General features: G+C 42.7%; 1 protein-coding gene across 2 annotated transcripts in view; it reads left to right on the top strand.

Annotated features, from left to right (window-relative positions):
- MAP9 (microtubule associated protein 9) overlaps positions 1 to 24,609 on the top strand; it is a 207,139-nt gene that overhangs the window by 117,849 nt on the left and 64,681 nt on the right. For both annotated transcript variants that reach the window (XM_073576427.1, XM_073576428.1), the window contains exons 10-11: positions 10,248 to 10,337; positions 11,394 to 11,555. In XM_073576427.1, coding sequence (XP_073432528.1) covers positions 10,248 to 10,337; positions 11,394 to 11,555 — 252 coding nt within the window. The remainder of the gene's footprint in view (positions 1 to 10,247; positions 10,338 to 11,393; positions 11,556 to 24,609) is intronic.

Raw genomic sequence — 24,609 nt, 5'->3', positions numbered from 1 at the left:
GTGCATCACCATACCTGTAAGATGCTCCTGACTCCGGATAGTCTGTGCGGTATCTTGTTGGTGAAGAAGGTGTCTCTTTCAGGCAGGATGGTAGCGGTACCTTCTTTTCAGTGGAACGGTAGCTGTGGTTGACATCTCTGTGCTGGACGTCTCCTCGCCTATGGTAGTGAAGTAAGGGGTTTGATCGCTGGTAATCAGCATAGGCTGATCGATATGCGCCAGGGCTGTCATCTTCGCCGGAATGTTGATGGACATATTCTGTGATGCGTTGCGCTGGATCTTGCTGCTCTAGATCTGCTCCTAGAATGTTGCTGCGTCTCTCATAATCAGGATCTTTCATAGCTTCCAAATAGTCTGCTTTAGCTATTGCAACTGCTGTCTCTTTGTCTGCAGCAAGAGTTCTGCCTACAGACATGTGATTTCGGCCTCTCTGCTTGCAGACGTGCAGTTTCGGCCTCTCTGCCTGCAGACGTGTGGTTTCCGACTCTCTCTGCCTGCAAACGTGCAGTTTCGGCACCTTGATCTGCTTGTCTCAGCTTTAAATGCATCTCTCGTTCAGCGAAGGAGTATCTTGCTTTGGCTGCTTCAGCCTTGGCGCGAGCGACAGCAGCTAGCTCTGCTAATGACGATCTGCTTGTGCTTGCTCGTGACCTCGTTTTGAGTGAGGATGTGCTTCTTCGAGACATTGTGCGTTTAGCTGTGTACTGCTGAGTATATTGGCGGGAAACAAGGCTATGTATGGTGGGCTTCCGTGTGGCGGGAAAGATGTAGCACTGCTTGGCTGCAGTAGCGTCCTGCGGCTCTATGGCGGCTGCTGTGATACCCGTATGCGGAGCAGTGTGGGTGTTAGCGGTCCCGTACAGTCTATGCAATCACCGCGTGCAACCGGCTGTCCTTTACTGAGCCCTGGGCTCTTATTCCCTGCGGCTGTATGGCGGCTGCTGTAATACCTGTATGCGGAGCAGTCTGGGTGATAGCGGTCCCTTACAGTCTGTGTAACCACTGCCTGCGACCGAAGGTTTCGTTTTTACTGAGCCCTGTGCTCTTTTGCGGCTGCTGTAGTACCCGTATGCGGAGCGGTTTGGGTGATAGCGGTCCTGTATAGCCTGGGTAACCACCGTGTGCAATCCGTTTTTACTTAGCTCTGGGCTCTTGTCCCTGCAGCTGTAGTACCCATATGCGGAGCAATTTGGGCGATAGCAGTCCTGTATAGTCTGGGTAACCACCACCTGCGACCGGCGGTTCCGTTTTTAATGAGCCCTGTGCTCTTGTCTCTGTGGCTGTGTGGCAGCTGCTGTAGTACTCGTATTTGGAGCAGTTTGGGTGGTAGCGGTGCTGTATAGCCTGGGTAACCACCGCCTGCGACCGACAGTTCCGTTTTTACTGAGCGCTCGGCTCTTATCCCATGCGGCTGTATGACAGCTGCTGTAGTACCCATATGCGGAGCAGTTTGGGTGATAGCAGTCCTGTATAGCCTGGGTATCCACCGCGTGCGACCAGTGGTCCGTTTTTACTGAGCACTGGGCTCTTATCCCTGCGGCTGTGTGGCGGCTGCTGTAGTACCCGTATGCGGAGCAGTTTGAGTGATAGCGGCTCCGTACAGCCTGTGTAACCACCGCCTGTGACTGGCAGATTCCGTTTTTACTGTTCTGCCTACTTCCACGTATGACGCTGTGTGGAATCCAGCATATGGCTTGACCTTTCATCCACTCCCAGAAGCAAGACTGTATGGGTGCTTAAGTCTATTATTTATTGGGATGATATGGACAACGATGGGAGATGATAACAGATGGATAATTCAGCAGATTGTTGTACAAAATGTGGATGATTCAGGTAAAAACTACAAAAAACAGACAATACAGCATGTCAGTACTTCGTATACAATACATGAATACTGGCAGGTAATAGCAATGCAGGGTACTATCACAACAGTAGCAATAACACAGGATGCTGTCATCATGCATCACACAAGAGCTAAGCAATACAACATACACAGCAGCAAAGGAGAAAGAAATAACCAACATAAATAGTGGCTGCCAGCCTTACACTCACTGAACAGAGGATGCATAACTAGAGAATGCTTATAACAAACATGCAGTGAAATAACATCACAGGAGCTGAGCATGCATTGCAAACATCATGGGGGGCTGCATTATGGCTTCTAACACAGATGCATAACTCATAATTGCATTATCCTTACCGGAAGCCGCTTGTTATAGCAATGGTTTTGCAAAGAGCTGAGCTAAACACATGTGAGCTGCTCAGAAGATGCTGGAGAATAATTACATGTTGTTGACCAAGGCTAGAAGAAGGGGCGGTTCTGAACAATTAACCAATCGGGGAACAGAAAATTCCAAACACAGGAATAAAAGAGAAGGGGCAACTTATGACACCTAATGGTCAATAGCTGGAACAGCACTTAATATCTAGCTGCACAAAATGGGCAGAACAGGCACACTATAAGGCCGGAGTCACACACAACCTATAAAAAATTGGTCCGTTTTTAACGGACCAGAATCGCACAAATGTTTCATGAACAGTGATCCGTATGTCATCCGATTGGAATGCGAGGATGCGATTTTCTCGCATCTAAGCATCCGTGTGACATTCATATGGCATCCGTATGATGAGATTTTCTCGCCGGCTTGTAAAATGGACATATAATGGAGCCCAATGACAGGTTAAAACACAAACAAAAGGATTCACATAGAATATATATATATATATATATGTACACACATGTCATTGAGACACACACACATATATATATATATATATATATATTTATATTTCATAGAGATCTACATAGCATAATAGCCGCTGAAACAATTGCCGGCTTCAGTAAAATTAATACAAAACCCGACATGAAATGACACATGGTTTACATATAGCAAACCATTTCATTTCATTTAATTTTTTATATGTCTTTGATTAATAATTAGATTAGGGTATGTGTGTATAATTTTGGAAATGTAGGTGTTAAATTAACGGGTAAATTCGTTTAAAAAAATTGCGTGGGCTCTCACGGTAATTTCTCTGCCAGAGAGGGAAAGCCAGTGAGTGAGGGCAGATTTTAATAGCCTAGAGAGGGACCATTGTTTTTGCCCCCCCCCCCCGGCTAAAGCAATCTGCCCCCAGCCACCCCAGAAAAGGCGCATCTATAAGATGCACCTTTTATGGCACTTAGCCTCTCTGTTACCATGGCCTTTAGCAGTGGCTCATGGGTTAATAATAAGGGTTAATGTCACCTTGCTAATGAGAGGTGACATTAAGCCACATTAATAATGGAGAGGTGTCAATAAGACACCTATCCATTATTAACCCTAGAATAGTAAAGGGTTAAAAAAGACACACATTTTATCAAAGGAAGAGAAGCCAAAGATAACGTTATAAGAGCAATTAATGCGATCCATTTTGCAAAACAAAACAATATCCAAATGTCGATTCTCTCCGCAGATGCGGAGAAAGCATTCGACCGCGTTGATTGGCATTTAATGGAGCACACACTTATAAAATTTGGCTTCCCTCCATGCTTTATAGATAAAGATTTAGCCTTATACACAGCTCCCTCAGCAAAAATTAACATAAACAATACGTTATCCACTAGCTTTGATATGGTTACCCCCTATCGCCCCTTCTGTTCATCCTTTCAATTGAGACATTTCTACAAAAAATTAGACAGTCTCCTATGATTACAGGATTGAAAACCGGCCCAATAGAACATAAATGTGCAGCCTATGCAGACAAAATAATTCCATTCAAACTCTATTCACAGAGCTGCAACACTTCAACTCAGTTTCTAACTTTAAAATAAATTTCTCTAAATCGAATCTGTTACATATATCTCTGTCACCTGAAAACAGGAAGATACTCTCAACACTTTCCCCATTTAAAGGTTGCTCATCCATCACCTATTTGGGAGCTAAAATCAGCAATTCGTCCTCTCACCTTTACAATCTAAACTTCAAACCACTACTACAAACAGTCAAAACCTCAATCTCCCGCTGGAAAGTCATTCCGGTCTCATGGTTTGGTAGAGTCAACTTAATAAAAATGATCGTTCTCCCTAAAATTCTATACCTTCTTCAAACACTGCCGATAGACATCCCCCAACAATTTTTCCAAAAACTAAAACGTCTGATCTCAAAATTTATCTGGGCAGACAAAAGTCATAGAGTCAACCATCAAACGCTGATAAAACCTAGAAACAGTGGGGGATTGGGATTACCCGATTTTGAAAAATACAGACTAGCGAGTCATATAGCCAGAGTAACTGACTTACGCTCTCCCTCTTCCACAAAGCTTTGGGTTCTACTGGAATTACATAACCTTAATGGAGGTTTCTCACACTATTTATGGCCTACCTCATTTAATAGATTCAAATATAACAATATCAAAAACCCTTATACCAACATAACCCTCAGATTATGGCACAAAGCCAATAAAAACAAAAATTTAATTCCAAACATATGCCAAATCACTCCTATTTTGCATCTGATCCCCAACAGATACAGGACTCTCAAAAAAAAATTCTTGTCCTCAATCTCCCACTTAGACATGCCAATAGATTATTTTGTCCAAAAGAACAAGTGTAAGAACAAAGAAAAAATTTGTTCTCTTACGAAAAACCTGCATTTGAACGAGGCTGAAATAGAGTTACTGCAAAAGGTAATCAAACTTAATCTCCCTAATATCTCTGCTCCACAACCAATCCCGCCATTCCTTAAACTGTTTATTAACACAAAAGGTAACGGGAAAATAATAGCTACAATTAATAGAAATTTAGCCAAAACAGATGATATTCCAGATTTTATTAAAAGATGGGAATTAGAGCTAAACAAAAAATTCCACACAGGAAATACTCACAATATTTAAAAATACTCATTGGCTAGCTTCTTCCTTGAAATTTCAAGAACTCAATTACAAAATTATCTCAAGATGGTACAGAACTCCAGATATACTAAGTAAAATGAACAGTTCTATTTCTCCTCTATGCTGGAGATGCAACGGAGAAAGAGGTACCGCAACACACATTTGGCTAGAGTGCTCAAAAATCAAACAATTTTGGGTAAATATTAAAGCATTTATTAAAAAGGTCCTTAATATAGACATACCAATAACACCCGTCTTTATTCTTCTCAACTTGGACCCCTCCAATATATTACTAAGCAGGAAATCACTAATTCCTCACTTGATCAATGCCGCTAAAATAACCATTGCACGACACTGGAAAGAAGTTGAAACCCCTTCATGTAAAGAATGGTTAAAAGAAGCCAATCAAATAGGCCAGGTTCCCCAACTCCAGTCCTCAAGGCCCACCAACAGATCATGTTTTCAGGATTTCCTTTGTATTGCACAGGTGAAGCAATTATCACCTGAGCAATGCTAGGGAAATCCTGAAAACATGATCTGTTGGTGGGCCTTGAGGACTGGAGTTGGGGAACCCTGAAATAGGCATATATGAAAAACTTAGACTAATTTCAAAAACTCAAAAATTATTGACTCCTGGACACGGTGGCTAATTACTTCAGAAAAGCCACCAGAAGAAAATTCATAACCCTTTACAATTCTATTATTTCCTCATGTCTATACCTTCACTGGAAAGACTGCACTCTCAAACCTCTTATTCAGCATTATCATTTTAAGCAGGACACTCTGAAACCCTTAACCCCCACCCTCCAACTTTGCCCAAGTGTCAACTTCCACCCCCCACCTCTATACTCTCTCTTAAGGCCCTTTTACATTTAGCGATGCACCAGCGATCCGACCGGCGATCCGACCTGGTCAAGATCGCTGGTGCATTGCTAAATGATCGCTAGTGAGCTGTCACACAGACAGATCTCACAGCGATGCAGCAGCGACGCAGCGCACAATACTTACCTTTCACACACAGAGATCCTGGCGTCCTCCCGCCCGCCTCCACGCGTCGCTCGTCGTCACAGCAGGAAGCCCAGCAGGAAGCAGACGACGAGAAATGGAGCCGCCCAATCTCGCGCGATCAGCGATGGACAGCGGGGGAGCCGGTCGGAGGTAAGTATCACACATAGCGATATTGCTATAACGTCACAAAACCAGTGACGTTTTAGCGGTATTGCTAGCGATATCGCTATGTGTAAAACCCCCTTTAGTTAGTGAACTTTGTTTATTTTCTGAATACATTTGGCCATGCAAATAGTAACTTGTTCTACATGACATGGAAAAGATGCTATGTATTCTGTTATGTTTTTTTTCCAGATTGTTAAAAATTTCTTAAATAAATAATTTATAAAAAAAAAAGACACATTAATTAAAAATTCTTTTAATGAAATAATCACACAAAGTTTTTGACAAAATTTATTCTGCTAATCCAAAAGAATCCCTTATTGTCTTGTAAAAAAACAAAAAATAAAAAATCAACAATATACATACCTCTCCGCCATTCAGTCAGGTCCCCCGCTGCAATCCATCACAAGGGGTTAACTAGTTTACAACGGGGACCGGTGCTAATGCGAATGAAATTGTCTCTGCGCAGCCTCCCTGGCTGACCTGAGATGAAGTAATAAGCGTGGGAAAGTTTCTGAACTTTTTCCCACGCTCCTGAGGTCACCTCAGGTCAGCCGGGAACTCCGCGGAGCCTCACTGATGTCCCAATATGGTATCAATAAAAAGAATTTCTCATCCCACAGAAAATAAGCCATCACACATCTCCATCGACCAAATAGTAAAAGCGTTATGGGTCTCGGAAAAATGGTGACTTGTTTGGCATCATCATAATCGCACTGATGCCAATCTGCTCCATAAAATCAGTTCCCAAAAAACTATGTCAGATTTGTATTTTTTTATGACTTCACCACGCTTGAATTTTTTTCCATTTTCCACTACGCTATATGGTAAAATTAAGTGTTTTGGTCAAGATTGCATTATTTAGTAAAGAAACCTCAGGTTTTATTTTCATCAAGTGAAGCACGCCATGACATTTTTGACTTCCATGTGTCCAAAGACATACAGAAGTACAATGTGACCCCCTAAACCTCAGTGAGTGTCATGCTCTTACTCTGTACAATATGGAAGTCTTATCTGCCGTCATCTCTTAATAAAAAAGCTCACATATGATTTTTGCTGGATACGAGTCACAGATATAGAAAAGAGACAGAAACACATGATGATGTGCCGATTTCTATATCCACTGCATTAAGTCTCATACATACTTTGCTGTAATCCCGTATACATATTTTGTTCCTGTTTAGTAATATACTAGACACTGGTTGGTCTAATACTTTTCAAGTGCGTTAAATAAATCCTTTATTTATGTGCATGGGAATCTCCAGCAATGCCTGTAAAATAAATTGCTAGCTGTGGGGCTTATGAATCATATCCCACCGATGATGTAGTGTGGAAGAAGAAGGCATTTAAATGCAGCTTGAAGCAAAAAAAGAAAAGAACTAAACTGAAAGTGCAGTGCCTGTAAATAAAGCATCTAAGAAAAAACGTTATATTCTATGATATATTGTTTCTCTCATGAAACAAAAGAGAGTAACTACAAACATTTGCGTCATTAATGATCATGTATTTTACGGTTTAGCTGGAATGCCGTTATAATTGCTGAGATCAATTTAGAATATCACATGTGCAGATATTGATCTTCTCTGGGTTATAGTTCCAAATGAGTTGAGCAATAATTAAAAGGAATAATTTAAAAGTACGATGGAGCCAATTTTTGTTAGCCAACCCCATTAAACTAGGTTGCTGTGTAAGGATAGTAACTAAATGTAAGCACTCACTGTCACATACGCATCTGTCATGCCCATTCTTGCAATACCTAAGGCTCGGTTCTCTCTGACAGCTGCAGACCTCACTGACTATAAAAGGGTCTGTTGCAGATTAGACCTGTCGCACTCCACAACACATAGGGTCCACCGAGTTTTGATGGTATGCATCATAATCTTAAAGTGGTTGTCTCACGTTATTAAATTGGTAAAATTGCAAAGTACTTATATAAACAAGCAACTTTTCCACTTACAGATTTGTTGCCGTGGTTATCAGCCACCTTTGCCGGCTATCATAGGTGGCCTATTTTCTTGGCAAGCAGTGTGTGCTTACAGTTTGCTGTCCAGCTAGAAAGCACTGCTCAAAAGCTGAGCGGATGGCTAGATAAGGCACACTTTAGTGTCACTGCGCTCCTCCAATGCCGCTCGCAGAGGCAAATTTCAGGCCAGCGGCTTAGCCATGCCACCACCCAGAGCTGTCTAACATCAGGATCACATGTACCTCTGGAAAGTGGGAAGCCAAAAGGCATGGAAGCAGCGCGCTACTGAAGACTGGATCCTGAGACAATCCCTTTAAATAAGATTCATTCTACACTTCCAGATTGATATATATCAAAATAAATCTCAGTAACCTATAGGCAAAGGAAGTCAAAAAACGTTGAACCAAGAGTCCATAAAGCTCTAATAAAATAACAATTGAATTGTAAAGAAATATTTAAAGTCGTTTTTTGCACTTTATTTCCACTTTGAAACCACATAGGTATAAGTATTCCTACTATCCATCTACATATAAATGATTGTATATTGTGTACTGTAGTTGACATTGGCTGTTCCAAAATAATGGAATAATATTTTACTGTATTCTGCATCAGTCTCTTTTATCCAGCTTTTCCTTAGGACTTTATTGAAATAATATATCATATATGTGTGTTTTTAAATATTTACAATAATAATGTTATTTTATTGTAGCTTTACAAACTCTTGGATCGACGTTTTTTGATAACCCTTTAAATTAGATCTAAACAGAGTAATTCTATTTAGCAAGCAAACAGCAAATTAAACTGTCTTAAGGCATTAACACAGATGACAAAGAAAAGAAGAAAACATATGCCAGACAAAAAATAGAAATTAAACCAATAAATCTTTATTGAAAACAGTTTTTGAATACACATGGGGTTAAAAAGGAGATCCAAACAGACATAAAGTAACATGAAACAGAAGGTGTGTATTGATGCAGTTAATGACTACAATAATAAAAATACGGTATGTATGGAAATACAAAATAATAGGCAAAAAACCATAACGAAGTTAATCATGAAGTGCCAATACAGAGGAGAAAGCTGAATCAAACCCTGATAGTTAAGACCAAGGTAAGAGAAAATGTAAAAACAACTTCACATGTGTCAATGTGACATGTCATCAGCGTACAGGAAAAATTACATAAGAAACATAGCCAACCACAAGAGCACACCCGACGCGCGTTTCGCCTGAGCTTCGTCAGGCACGTCCTGCGTCACACCCCCAGACAAATTTATTATTGTAGTCATTAATTGCATCCATACCCACATTCTTTTCCTTTTCATCCCATATCTTTTAAAAAAAATTTTCAGTAAAGATTTATTGTTTTTTTATTGATATTTTTGCTGGCATTCTATTTTTTCTTTTGTATTTCATAGATGTAAAGGTAGGTTAAGGTTGCATTCACACTCAGTCTGCTCACAATGTAGTCCTTGTGCACAGATTACCAACGGTTTTCTGTTACTCTGTGGAGAGCTGTGAGATCTAAGATCTCATCTCATGATCTATGACTTGCCAAAGTGCAGTTTTACAATCTATATTGGCCTTTACCTAGTCCACCTAGTGCTAATGTGAACTACTTATGTAGTTTTTGCATCCAGATGATTTAGGCAGTACTTGTAACGTCCTGTCATTCATGGTGTCCTATCCATTCAATCAATCACTGTCAGGCACTGTCCATGCAAATGCCACCGCTGAGGACAGTGAGTGGCTGCAGTGTGTTCATGTATGTTGGATAGGAAGTTGTGACTGTAGGACCAGCAGGGACCACCAGAGTGATGGCATCAGAGCTGCAGGGGACTGTTATTTCTTTATTTTATACCCGACTCCCGACTTGAGTAACTTTTGAAAACTCCCAGAAAACCCCTTCAACTGCATAGAGAATAAAATGCAAAGGCAAGCAGATGTAATGTAAGAACTCATTTTAATTAAAATGAAACTAACCAGACATATCTGCAAATTATCAGCAGGTTTGGCTTAATTACGCACGATGCCATTTCAGCAAAGTATTTCAGATGTTGTAGTTTTCACTTTTTTTCCATTTTTGTTTGTAAGCTAATTTTGTAAAAGCAGTAGTTGGGCTTAACACTAGATATGTAATAGTGTGTGCTTCATAGTGTAATAGTCTACGACAAGCGGGCAGAACCCTTACTAAAGCGTGTTTTGCTGTTTCCAGTCTACTCAATAATGGTATTTTCACTGCAGAACTGGCTGGGAAAGAAGAAAATATTTCTTCATGAACTGCAAAAAATAAAAAATGCTGAAGAGGCACTTGAGAAAGAAAAAGCAAAACAGGTAATAGATTATTTCTACTAAAGCTCTGCTGTAGGAAATAAAAAAAAGAATCCAAGGCTCTGCGAGACCAAAACATTTCCTTTCACTGTTTGTTACCTGGTGGATAAGAAAAGATGACATTTAAAGCGGACCTTTAACTAGATTTTGTTTTTATTTTAAACCGAGTCCCTCCTGCAGTCGCTGTAACTGCATGGATTCTGAGGCACCTGATGGAGGGGATGGACCGTCCCTGAAATCCATAGTGACATTAAAGGGAACCTGTCACCTCATTTTGCCGCTATAAGATGCGGCCACTGCCTTTCAGGGCTTATCTACAGCATTCTATAATGCTGTAGATAAGCCCCGGTCCGACCTGAAAGATAAAACAAGTTTTATTATACTCACCCGGAAGGGGGGTGGTCCAGTCCGATGGGTGTCGCAGGGCCGGGTCCGGTGCCTCCCATCTTCATGCGATGTCATCATCTTCCTTGCTTCGTGTCACGCTCCTGAGCAGGCGTACTGATCTGCCCTGTTGAGGGAAGAGCAAAGTACTGCAGTGCACAGGTGCTGGGCCTCTCTGAACTTTCCTGGCGCCTGCACACTGCAGTACTTTGCTCTGCCGTCAACAGGGCAGATCAGTACGCCTGCTCAGGAGCGCGACACGAACAATAGGCGTTCGCCGACACCAACAATAGCTGATCGGTGGGGTACAGGACCCCGCCGATCAGACATCAATCACCTAACCTAGGAATTAGTCATCAATGTAAAAATAGTGGACAACCGCTTTAACTTTCTTCAGTGTAATGAATAAGTGATGTAGATGCAGCTACATGTGCTCATACGGTATCTGTATTTTGCATAGATTAAGTTGGAAAAAGATTGCCAAGATGCAACCATTTCTCTGCTGCACACAAGGAGCACTTGACAATAAATATAATTGGTCGCTCCCAGATGCAGTCACTGACCCCATCTAATGACTCCCATAACTACATGTTACAAGTACCACAAAACTATATATGCTTCACATAGAGGAGAAATATGATAAGTTGCCTTTTAATTTTATTTTTATGTGTGCAGGAAAGCAGTATGAAAAAAGAAGAAGCAATAGCTGCTTTCAGGGCTTGGAAAGCAGAGAAAAGGAAAGAAATTAAACACAGTCAAAAAAAGAAAACTATGGAAGATTTGAAAAAGATGGAAGAGATTCAAGAAATTGCAAGTAGAAAGAAGGACTGTAGAAAGGTACATCATTTATTGATTAATTCTCAATACAAAGTGCTTATGAATACTACATACAGTTGTGCTAAAAACTTTACATACCCCGGCAGAATTTTTGCTTTCTTGGCCTTTTTTCAGAGAATATGAATGATACCACCAAAACTTTTTCTCCACTCATGGTTGGTGGTTGGGTGAAGCCATTTATTGTCAAACTACGGTGTTTTCTCTTTTTAAATCATAATGACAACCCAAAACATCCAAATGACCCTGATCAAAAGTTTACATACCCTGGTGATTTTGGCCAGATAACATGCACAGAAGTTGACACAAATAGGTTTGACCTGTTTGCTTGTAATCGGTGTGTGTGCATAAAAGCTGAGTGAGTTTCTGCAAGAATCCAAAAGTGATTTGAATATTCGATTCAAATGAGAACATTTTTTACAACTTTTTAGACCACAAGTACGAGAAGCCAGAAAATGTGCCTGGTCAGGAATGGATTAAAATGACCTGGCCGTGAACTGGTTAATCAGCCTAATTCTTAGACATATTATTAAAATATATTACATTTGCGCCTTGTCCGACAGGGGGTCATGGCCTAACTGAGAATGGGCCTGGTTAGCAGAATGGTATTTTCTAGTGTATGACACCAAGCATCACAATTGTGGCATAACTGTCTGGCACAAAGTAAGCCAGCTAATAGGTGGGCTAAATTATTCTGAATAGTCTTAAAATTAGACAAATTTATCAAACTGCACAAATCAATATGAAAATCTGGTCCATGTTAACACATTATAGTCCAAGTGTGCTCTGACCAAAGGTCACACAGTATTGATAACTATTCCATATATTGCAAGCACAGTGTACGGTATATTTTCTTCTAGTACAAATTAGGAAATTAAGCTGATAACCAAGTGGTTGCTATATAGAACCAAATACATCTTGTCATGCCCCATGTGATTTTTTTATTTCTTTCTAGCTCTAAACTCATTCGCAGCCTGGTATATATGAGTTGGACTAGAATTAAAAAAAAAAAAAAAACAAACAAACCGCGCCGCACCTGTGCATAGGTAGTGACCGGTATTGCATCTCAGCTGTATCTCTCTGAGATGCATATGATGCTGTTTTAATAAGAAATCAGCTGTGTTTTAATCCTGGACAACCACTTAAACTACCGTTTAGTCTAGTGCTCTACTGCTTTCCTATTAATGTATCTTCTTACTTTTTGACAAACCAGAAGGGAAATTCAGAGGCATCTTTTCTCAGATGATGTTACTTATCTATGTGCAGCATTGCAGTGACTTTAAGGTAACTCATTACATTGAAAATGCATTCCAACCTGCAGGCACGATGTAGTAAAGTGAACTGAGTAAATTAATATATAATTGTGTGAGAAAATATTTAGCAGTTCTTGGATCTTATTCCTTATTCCTTCAAGGGGATGATCCTAGGCAATAATTGTCAGTTATCGCTGTATGCATGCTCATATTGGGAAGGCTGACAATCACTGATAACTGCCCACTGTGCTTCTAATCCCAGAATGAGCAGAAGTTTCAATTCATATAAATGTTACCACCCTTTGCTACTACATACAGTTATGAGGAAAACTAAATACACCCTCTTTGAATTCTACAGTTTTATGTATCGGAACATAATAAAATAAAACATCTAGTACTTGAAAGGTCTTAGGCTGGTTTCACATTAGCATTTTAACGCGCAGCGCATCGTGAGCTATCGGTCGCATGCGCAATGCTCCCCTATTTTTAACATGGTCTAACAGGGTCTAGCGCTTGCACGTGTTCATCAGCATTTTCATGCGCTGCGCATTTTCCAGGTGTGCGCCCAGACGCGCTAGACGCTACATGTTGCATTTTTTGTTCCGCCCAACCTCGTCAAAAAACACATGTGCACGGATTGTGCAAAAAAATAACATTACAGTCTATGGGGTCGCTGGCGTGCGCATGGACATGCGCACGTCTGTGCTTTTGAGCGCATGCGATTTTTGAGTAAACAATTGTTTGTGAGGAGTGTAGATAAAAGAAGGTGTCTGCACTGGCAGACCACTACTCTACAGAGAGCCTGCAAGACACCAGACCGATATTTGGATCCAAGCTGCATCACCAAGAATGTGAGTATTCTTAAACCTAATGTCTGCCTGTCCTTTCAAATGTATTATGTACTAATGCTTTTTTTTTTTTTTAATTGCAGCATGTCTTCTGGATTGGAATACTCACCATCCCGGCAAGAACTGGCCCAAGTAGAGTGTGAGGTGAGTATCTTCCTGCCTTTGGGTAAGTATAGCTGCTGTATCCACAAATGTGAAAACCAAAAACAAAACAAATATCCTAAAATAAAAAAGTAAAAAATAAATTGCAAAAATTGCATGAAGGTAGTAAAAATAATAATAAGGGTTTTAGTTAACATAATTTTGATCAAAATAATGTACAAGCCATCCCACCACGTCACGGCAACCCTTGTGGGACAGTCCTAACTCTTGTATTTAAAACCTTTCCACTTGTCAAGTGACGTAAATGTGAACAAGGACAGAGGGACTGAACTGTTATGAATGAGTCACCGTAGGAGGCAAAAACAGAAATACTAGCTAAGTCCAGAAAACCAGAGAAGTTGGCAGCTATCGGATTGCAGACCCCTGAACCTAACAACAACTAGCAGTAGCCGTGGGGGGTTCCTACGGTGCCCTAGACCCCTCGATCACAGCCGGAGAACTACATAGCCTAAAGACAGAAAGGGAAATCTAAACTGCCCCAGAGCAGACCCCAAAGCAATAGGCAGCCCCCAACATATAATGACGGTGAAGCAAGATGAAAAAACACTCACACAGATAGACTGAGCAAATAATGGGGCCCAAGCTAACTAAATAGGACAGAATAGAAAAGCTGCTGTCTGCAATCCGCCAAAACCCTCTCAAAAACATGAGCCAACAGACTGATAGGGAAAAAAGCCCTGAAGACGCTAGGCTTCAAAAAGACTATATCAGTACTCAGGTATTATCTGAAGACAGAGCAAAAAGGAATTCAGCTCACCCAGCAGGGAAAGGCAGAAATCCAGAAAAACAAGGCAAAACAAAACCAAAACACAAATGCAAAAAGTAGAGCAGAAAACTTAGCTTTTGAGGAGCAGGAATCAGACTAGTCTCCAAGAATCCCTCAGAGTAATCACCCGCAAGGCAGAAGGGCTTCGGCTGCCTTATATCCAGTCAGCAATCCCAGTCACCCAGTCATCATCATTCTGCTCAGGTGCTTTGTAATCAGCCTCACTACCTTCCTTCACCAGAAGAGGGAGTTCATCAGACCTCAATGGTGAAGGGGAAAATGAACTCACAACAGTACCTCCCCCTTGAGGAGGGGTCACCGAACCCTCATCCACACCACCAGGGCGATCAGGGTGACCCCGATGAAAGGCACGCACCAATCTTTTGGCATGAATATCAGAGGCAGAGACCCAGGAATTATCCTCCTGACCATAACCCTTTCACTTAACCAAATACTGGAGTCTCCGTCTAGCCAGATGGGAATCCAGTATCTTCTCTACCTCATATTCCATGTTACCTTCAACTAATACAGGGTCCGGAGGTGCCACCCCAGGAACAACTGGTTCAACAAACCTCTTCAACAAGGACTTATGAAACACATTATGAATTTTAAATGTGACATGAAGAGCCAAACGAAGAGACCGGATTAATAATCTCCAAAATCTTGTAAGGTCCAATAAATCTAGGCTTAAACTTAGGAGAAGCCACCTTCATAGCGATATTTTTTGATGATAACCAAACCATATCACCAACCTTAAACTGGGGACCAATGGTCTTATGTCGGTTGGAAAACCGCTGGGCCTTTTCCTGGGAGAGAGATAACTTATCCACCACTTGGTCCCAGATCAGGGGCATTCTCTCCACCACAGTGTCAACACCTGGGTAGGCAGAAGGCTCCACCTGCCCTGAAGAAAATAGAGGATGAAACCCAAAGTTACAAAAAAAAGGTGACATCAAAGTGGCAGAACTAGCTCTATTATTTAAAGCAAATTCGGCCAAGGGCAAAAATGAAACCCAATCATCCTGATCAGCGGAAATAAAACATCTCAAATACGACAGGTCTGGTTTGTTCTCTCCGTCTGCCCATTGGTCTGAGGGTGAAAAGCAGAGGAGAAGGACAACTGAATTCCCAGCTTGAAACAGAAAGTCCTCCAAAATCTAGACACAAATTGAACTCCTCTGTCAGATACAATGTTCTCAGGAATCCCGTGCAAGCGAACCACCTGTTGCAAAAACAGGGGCACCAACTCAGAGGAAGATGGCAACTTAGGGAGTGGTACAAGATGAACCATCTTAGAGAACCTATCACAAATCACCCAAATAACAGTCATTCTCTGAGAGACAGACATATCTGAGATGAAATCCATTGAAATATGGGTCCATCGCCTCCTGGGGACCGGCAAAGGCATCAACAACCCACTAGAGCGAGAACAAGGTTTAGACCGGGAGCAAGTCCCACTGGACTGCACAAAATTCCTGACATCACGAGACAAGGCGGGCCACCAAAAAGACCGACTCACCAGATCTCTAGTACCAAAAATACCTGGATGACCAGCCAATGCAGAGCAATGAACTTCAGACATCACTCTCTTCTTCCACTGGCCAGGAACATACAACTTTCCACTGGGACAACGCTCAGGTTTGTCCTCCTGGAACTCTTCCAGAGCACGTCTCAAATCGGGCGAGATGGCAGAAAGAACTACCCCTTCGCCTAAGATGGTAGCAGGCTTGGTCACCACTGGAGAATCAGCAAAGAAGCTCCTAGAGAGGGCGTCTGCCTTGACATTCTTAGTGCCAGGAAGAAAAGAGACCACAAAATCAAAACGTGTAAAAAACAAGGCCCACCTAGCCTGTCTAGGGTTCAAGCGTTTGGCCAACTCCAGGTAAATCAAATTCTTGTGGTCAGTGAGGACCACGACTTGGTGTTTAGCTCCCTCCAACCAATGTCTCCACTCTTCAAATGCCCATTTCATGGCTAACAGTTCCCGATTCCCCACATCATAGTTACGTTCAGATGGAGAGAACTTTCGGGAAAAGAAAGCACAGGGATTCATTTTAGATGTTACAGGATCCTTTTGGGACAAAACAGCTCCTGCACCAATCTCAGAAGCGTCCACCTCTACCTGGAACGGGAGTGAGACGTCAGGTTGCCGCAAAACCGGGGCAGAAGTGAATCTTCGCTTCAGCTCCTGAAAGGAAGACACAGCCTCCGGAGACCAATTCAACACATCAGCACCCTTTTTAGTCAGATCAGTCAATGGCTTGGCAATACTAGAAAATTTTGCTATAAATTTCCGATAAAAATTAGCAAAACCCAAAAACTTCTGGAGGGCCTTCAAAGAAGTGGGCTGAACCCAATCATAAATGGCCTGTACCTTGGCCGGGTCCATTTCAATAGTTGACGGAGACAAAATAAATCCCAAAAATGAAATCCTCTGTACCCCAAAAAGGCATTTCGATCGTTTGACATACAGAGAATTCTCCCTCAAGATCCGGAACACAGTCCGAACATGTACCACATGAGAATCCCAATCCTTGGAGAAGATCAAAATATCATCCAGATAGATAATCAAAAATTTATCCACAAAGTCTCGGAAAATGTCGTTTATGAAGCACTGGAAGACAGAAGGGGCATTAGTGAGCCCAAAAGGCATCACCAGGTACTCAAAATGTCCCTCCGGAGTATTAAACGCTGTCTTCCATTCTTCCCCATGCTTAATGCGGATAAGATTATACGCCCTCCTGAGGTCAAGCTTGGTAAACCAGCAAGCACCTTTAACTCTGGAAAATAGATCCGAAATCAGGGGTAACGGATACTGATATTTAATAGTAATTTTGTTGAGGGAACGATAATGAATACAAGGCCTTAATGAACCATCCTTTTTGGCCACAAAAAAAAAACCGGCACCTAAAGGTGAAGAGGATGGTCTAATATTACCCTTCTCCAACGCCTCCTTAATATAGGATCGCATAGCCTCGTGCTCGGGTACAGATAAATTGAAGAGCCGACCCTTAGGAAATTTACACCCCGGGCTCAGTTCAATTGCACAGTCATAACTCCTATGAGGAGGCAAAGACGCAGACTCATTCTCACTAAATACATCTTAAAAGTCCGCCAAATAGTCAGGAACATCATGCGACTGAGGAGAGGTGGAAAAAACCGGAGCCTCACTAAGGGCACACCGACAACCCCAACTCACCACAGACACAGATTTCCAATCCGAAACTGGATTATGAATTTGCAACCAGGGAAACCCCAGAACAATGGTATCATGCAAATTATGCAACACCAAAAATCTGGAATTTTCTTGATGGTCTGGGGCGACCCGCATTACCACCTGGGTCCAAAACTGAGGTTTATTTTTAGCCAAAGAAGTAGCATCAATCCCCCTCAAAGGGATAGGCGTCCGCAGAGGTGTCATCGGAAATCCACAACGTTTAGCAAAATCCAAGTCCATTAGATTCAGGGCTGCTCCCGAATCCACAAAAGCCTTGCCGGAAAATGTGGACAGGGGGCAGATCAGAGTAATTGCCAGAAGAAACTTAGGTTGAACACCACCCACAGAAAACGTGTGTGCAAAACATTTCTCTCGTTTAGGACAGACAGAAATAATATGTGAGGCATCTCCAAAAAAAAACACCGCTTATTACGCCTTCTGAACTCCTGACGTTGCTCCCTGGACAAAACTATCACATTGCATAGGTTCAGACACTTGTTCAACAGGTGGCAACACCTCTCGTGCAGTCCTGCGTTCACGTAAACGCCGATCAACCTGAATGGCTAATGACATAGAATCGTCAAGACCAGAGGGAACAGGAAATCCCACCATAGTATCTTTTACGGCTTCTGACAAACCCTTCCGAAAGAGAGCTGTCAAGTCATTATCATTCCAGGTAGTAAGGACCGCCCACTTTCGGAATTTTTGACAGTACAATTCTGCAGAATCTCGACCCTGGCTCAATGCCAACAGGGTCTTTTCAGCCTGATCAATAGCATTAGGTTCGTCATACAACAACCCCAAGGCTTGAAAAAATGCGTTCACATTAGTCAGAATAGGATCATCTGGTTTCAAAGAAAATGCCCAATCCTGGGGATCGCCACGCAGCAAAGAGATGACAATTTTAACCTGCTGCGCGGAGCTCCCTGACGAGTTAGGCTTCAAGGCAAAAAATAATTTACAATTATTTTTGAAATTTAAAAATTTAGACCGATCCCCAAAAAACACATCAGGAGTAGGGATCTTTGGTTCAGCAGCATGTGAATGAGCAAGGTAGGCGGAAATTCCCCGCACTTCCGCAGCGAGCTGCTCCACACGATCAGACAGTTGCTTTATCTCCATTGAGAGAAAAAATTTCCCCCTACGGCCTCAGAGATATAGAGGAAAAAATATACACACCTTTTTTTTTTTTTTTTTTTTTTACAATTCTTTCCTGCTATTGAGTACCCTGGGATCTGCAGTATGGCGGGTGATTCTGTTATGAATGAGTCACCGTAGGAGGCAAAAACAGAAGTACTAGCTAAGTCCAGAAAACCAGAGAAGTTGGCAGCTATCGGATTGCAGACCCCTGAACCTAACAACAACAACTAGCAGTAGCCATGAAGGGTTCCTACTGTGCCCTAGACCCCTCAATCACAGCCGGAGAACTACATAGCCTAAAGACAGAAAGGGAAATCTAAACTGCCCCAGAGCAGACCCCAAAGCAATAGGCAGCCCCCAACATATAATGACGGTGAAGCAAGATGAAAAAACACGCAGATAGAAAGATAGGCTGAGCATATGATGGGGCCCAAGCTAACTAAATAGGACAGAATAGAAAAGCTGCTGTCTGCAATCCGCCAAAACCCTCTCAAAAACAAGAGCCAACAGACTGATAGGGAAAAAGGTCCTGAAGACGCTAGGCTTCAAAAAGACTATATCAGTACTCAGGTATTATCTGAAGACAGAGCAAAAAGGAATTCAGCTCACCCAGCAGGGAAAAGCAGAAATCCAGAAAAACAAGGCAAAAAAAACCCAAAACACAAATGCAAAAAGTAGAGCAGAAAACTTAGCTTTTGAGGAGCAGGAATCAGACTGGTCTCCAAGAATCCCTCAGAGTAATCACCCGCAAGGCAGAAGGGCGTCGGCTGCCTTATATCCAGTCAGCAATCCCAGTCACCCAGTCATCATCATTCTGCTCAGGTGCTTTGTAATCAGCCTCACTACCTTCCTTCACCAGAAGAGGGAGTTCATCAGACCTCAATGGTGAAGGGGAAAATAAACTCACAACACTGAACCACCAGTAATAGCATAGGCCAGACAGGATGGATTTTCCAACCCTTATTATTACTACCTTCATGCAATTTATTTTTTACTTTTTTATTTTAGGTTTTTTGTTTTTGTTTTTCTCTGTGTAAAGGTCATGTGTTCATATGCATTTACATTTTCCATACACATTAATTTACTTTTTCAGCTCAGACCCAGTTTCTCATCTACAAATGTGTAATAATTTTTTTCTTTTTCAGACATCATCAGACACGGCAAGTGAGACCGAACAGCGGAAGCAGCAAAGCCAAGTCCCGGCGAGGAGACGGAATGTAAGTATATAGACTTAATATGAATGTCCCTTTTTTAATTTATTTTATCTCTTCCTTTTTTTCTGTCCTGTTTTTCATCTTCTATCTTCTTTTCTTTCTCTTTTTCTACCTTTTTCCTTCACAACAATTTCCAAGATTATAATGTATTTTTTTTTCTAGGTTCCATAACGGGATGAAGACGTCTATGTGGACAACGAGGCCCTGATCCGCCTGGTCCAGGAGCGTGTCCCGTTGTGGGACAGCCGTGACCAGCAGTACAAGGACACTGTGGTGACCTGGCAGCTCTGCAATGAGGTGGCCGCAGCGATGGTGGATGGCTGGGACATCGCCTCTCCAAGTTCCAAAAAGGCATTTAGTAAGTATTTCCATGCTCTGTGATGCCGCATTGACTATTGTTCCTGATGACACTGTTGTGTTTCCTGCTAGATATATTCTAGCAGGAAACACAACAGTGTTATCATGATCAACAGTGACTGCATTGTCTATTGAATTCTTTTGTGATGCCGCATTGACTATTGTTCCCGATGACACTGTTGTTTCCTGCTAGATATATTCTAGCAGGAAACACAACAGTGTTATCATGATCAACAGTGACTGCATTGTCTATTGAATTCTTTTGTGATGCCGCATTGACTGTTTGCCATGTTCACTCAGGGTTGTGTGATGATACAGATTTTGCCAACAGTGCATTGTATAATGTTTTTTCTTTGTTTTTCCAACAGTGAACAAAGTCAGAACACGTTGGCGCTCGATGAAGGACCGCTTCAACACTGATGTTCGTGCTGAGGGACAGGTTCGCAGTGGTTCAGCGGCATGGACCAGAACCAAATACCGTTATCATCGCGAGTTGGCGTTCCTAAGACCGGTCCTTGCCACCAGAACGTAAGTTGTTTTTTTTTTAATCTGTGCTTTTCTATTCCACAGCAGTTGGCACTTAGAGCACCACCACCGCCACCGGTCCACCAGCTTGGAGCACCGCCACCGCACCACCATCATGGACCACCGCCACCTATTCTCCTCCTAGGAGCACCACTTCTCCGTCTAGGAGCACCTCCACCACTCCTCATCCTTCTAGGAGGACCGCCACAACTTCTCTGTCTAAGAGCATCACCACCACTCCTCATCCTCCTAGGAGCACCGCCAGCGCTCTTCCTCATAGGAGCACCAACACCACTTCTTCTTCTAGGAGCACCGCCACCACTACCACCGAGCATCAGCATCAGAGGGGTGACCCTCATTCCCTCTTTTGGGAATCAAGTGTACGGTCTACCAGCTCCAGGCAGTCAAGCACTGTAAGGCGGTCACACAGTGGCACGAGGTCCAGGCAGGAGACTCCTGCACCCAAGAAAAAAAAAAGACAAAAGACTTTGTCCCTCCCCCCTCTCCTCCTAATGTGTCTCACCCTGCCTCCAGTTCCATCCCTGAGCTCCCTTCCCCCACTACTTTCATCGCCCCCTCCTCTAGAACCCCTTCCAGCCGTTCCTCGTCTCTCCACACCCCCAAAGTAGCACAATCGTCCTTCACAATAATTTTTTTTTTTTAAATAAATGTGAAATTCTGCTTTCACCTAATACGGTTTGATTAATGTGTCTTTCACAGCCTACACACACTGCGCCATACACACACTGTGCCATACACTTCGCGTTTTTGCCCTCACATAGCTCCATTAGTGACACATGTTTCTTGTGTCATTCCTGGAGATATTTGTAGTCAAAGACACGAATATATGACTTGTATTTTCCCCACCAGTCTCTCAGTATGCTAATATTGCACAGACTGAATAGAGGATGGTGTTGAGCGCAAGGCATATCTATTGTTACCTTGCCAGGTATCATAAAAAGTTATTTGAGGATGGTGTGTTTTTACCATCATCAGTTCACTTACTGTGAGACAAGGCCAGGGGATTCTAGATATACCAACAAGCAAAAAGGCAGCAACACTTACCTGCCCAGGTCTAGAACAAATGCACTGCAGGGTGCAGCCAGCCCATATAGCAAGATGTCAGCAACACAGGTGCAAAATACCAGATTAACAGCCACTCTCCACATACCCATTCCTGGAGGGGGTGACTGCCCAGTATACAATTGCACAAAGAGGGTCCGCATAGGGTACCGTTCACACAAAGGGAATGCATGGTGTCTGGTTTACAGCCTATTAATAACGCCCCTACTATTCGATTAGGCGGGCTGGCCAGCACCCTCTCATTGCATCCCAGTGTGAACACCCCTCATACGAGACCAAATGTGTCTGGGCTCGGCTGCACCCCGAATCATGTAGTGCAAAAATTTTTTTTACCAATTAGTGAGGTATTAGCTGATATTTTGGCCAAAATACTTGAGCCCGTAAACTGCGCCAAAGTTCCTCACGCTTACGGGTCCCTACACTAAACTAAATAGCAAAGCCATTGAAGAAGAAGACTCAGGTCTTCAAAATTTCATATATAACAACAAGCAAAAAGGCAGCAACACTTACCTGCCCAGGTCTAGAACAAATGCACTGCAGGGTGCAGCCAGCCCATATAGCAAGATGTCAGCAACACAGGTGCAAAATACCAGATTAACAGCCACTCTCCACATACCCATTCCTGGAGGGGGTGACTGCCCAGTATACAATTGCACAAAGAGGGTCCGCATAGGGTACCGTTCACACAAAGGGAATGCATGGTGTCTGGTTTACAGCCTATTAATAACGCCCCTACTATTCGATTAGGCGGGCTGGCCAGCACCCTCTCATTGCATCCCAGTGTGAACACCCCTCATACGAGACCAAATGTGTCTGGGCTCGGCTGCACCCCGAATCATGTAGTGCAAAAATTTTTTTTACCAATTAGTGAGGTATTAGCTGATATTTTGGCCAAAATACTTGAGCCCGTAAACTGCGCCAAAGTTCCTCACGCTTACGGGTCCCTACACTAAACTAAATAGCAAAGCCATTGAAGAAGAAGACTCAGGTCTTCAAAATTTCATATATAACAACAAGCAAAAAGGCAGCAACACTTACCTGCCCAGGTCTAGAACAAATGCACTAGTTTAGTGTAGGGACCCGTAAGCGTGAGGAACTTTGGCGCAGTTTACGGGCTCAAGTATTTTGGCCAAAATATCAGCTAATACCTCACTAATTGGTAAAAAAAATTTTTGCACTACATGATTCGGGGTGCAGCCGAGCCCAGACACATTTGGTCTCGTATGAGGGGTGTTCACACTGGGATGCAATGAGAGGGTGCTGGCCAGCCCGCCTAATCGAATAGTAGGGGCGTTATTAATAGGCTGTAAACCAGACACCATGCATTCCCTTTGTGTGAACGGTACCCTATGCGGACCCTCTTTGTGCAATTGTATACTGGGCAGTCACCCCCTCCAGGAATGGGTATGTGGAGAGTGGCTGTTAATCTGGTATTTTGCACCTGTGTTGCTGACATCTTGCTATATGGGCTGGCTGCACCCTGCAGTGCATTTGTTCTAGACCTGGGCAGGTAAGTGTTGCTGCCTTTTTGCTTGTTGTTATATATGAAATTTTGAAGACCTGAGTCTTCTTCTTCAATGGCTTTGCTATTTAGTTTAGTGTAGGGACCCGTAAGCGTGAGGAACTTTGGCGCAGTTTACGGGCTCAAGTATTTTGGCCAAAATATCAGCTAATACCTCACTAATTGGTAAAAAAAATTTTTGCACTACATGATTCGGGGTGCAGCCGAGCCCAGACACATTTGGTCTCGTATGAGGGGTGTTCACACTGGGATGCAATGAGAGGGTGCTGGCCAGCCCGCCTAATCGAATAGTAGGGGCGTTATTAATAGGCTGTAAACCAGACACCATGCATTCCCTTTGTGTGAACGGTACCCTATGCGGACCCTCTTTGTGCAATTGTATACTGGGCAGTCACCCCCTCCAGGAATGGGTATGTGGAGAGTGGCTGTTAATCTGGTATTTTGCACCTGTGTTGCTGACATCTTGCTATATGGGCTGGCTGCACCCTGCAGTGCATTTGTTCTAGACCTGGGCAGGTAAGTGTTGCTGCCTTTTTGCTTGTTGTTATATATGAAATTTTGAAGACCTGAGTCTTCTTCTTCAATGGCTTTGCTATTTAGATTCTAGATATACCTTGTAATTAACCACGTCCTCTATTCACTGTGTGGTTAATAAACTGAGGAGATGATGGGGAAAATACACATCATATGTACAATACCCTGGCCTGGGGGTATATATGCAGACTGAAGCGACCTGGGCAGGTGAATACACATATGAGTTTTAACCTGCAGCGTTGCTTCAGCCTGCATATATTTCACGCAGACTGTAGTGATGCTGCAGTTTAACTCATGTGTATTCACCTGCCCATGTGTGATAACATATTTTGGGCGTCCTCACTTCAGCATTACACCAGGCCTGGGGATTGTAGAAGTTGTATAAACTTTATTATCTCTCCAGTCTGCGTTCAAACACATGGGCAGGTGTCATAAA

Source organism: Dendrobates tinctorius, unplaced genomic scaffold (assembly GCF_039654945.1).
Source record: "Dendrobates tinctorius isolate UK_male_01 unplaced genomic scaffold, ASM3965494v1 ptg000008l, whole genome shotgun sequence".
NCBI classification, from domain to species: Eukaryota; Metazoa; Chordata; class Amphibia; order Anura; family Dendrobatidae; genus Dendrobates; species Dendrobates tinctorius.
The sequence above is the reverse complement of the archived record's forward strand: the minus strand, read 5'-3'. Positions and strand labels throughout refer to the sequence as shown.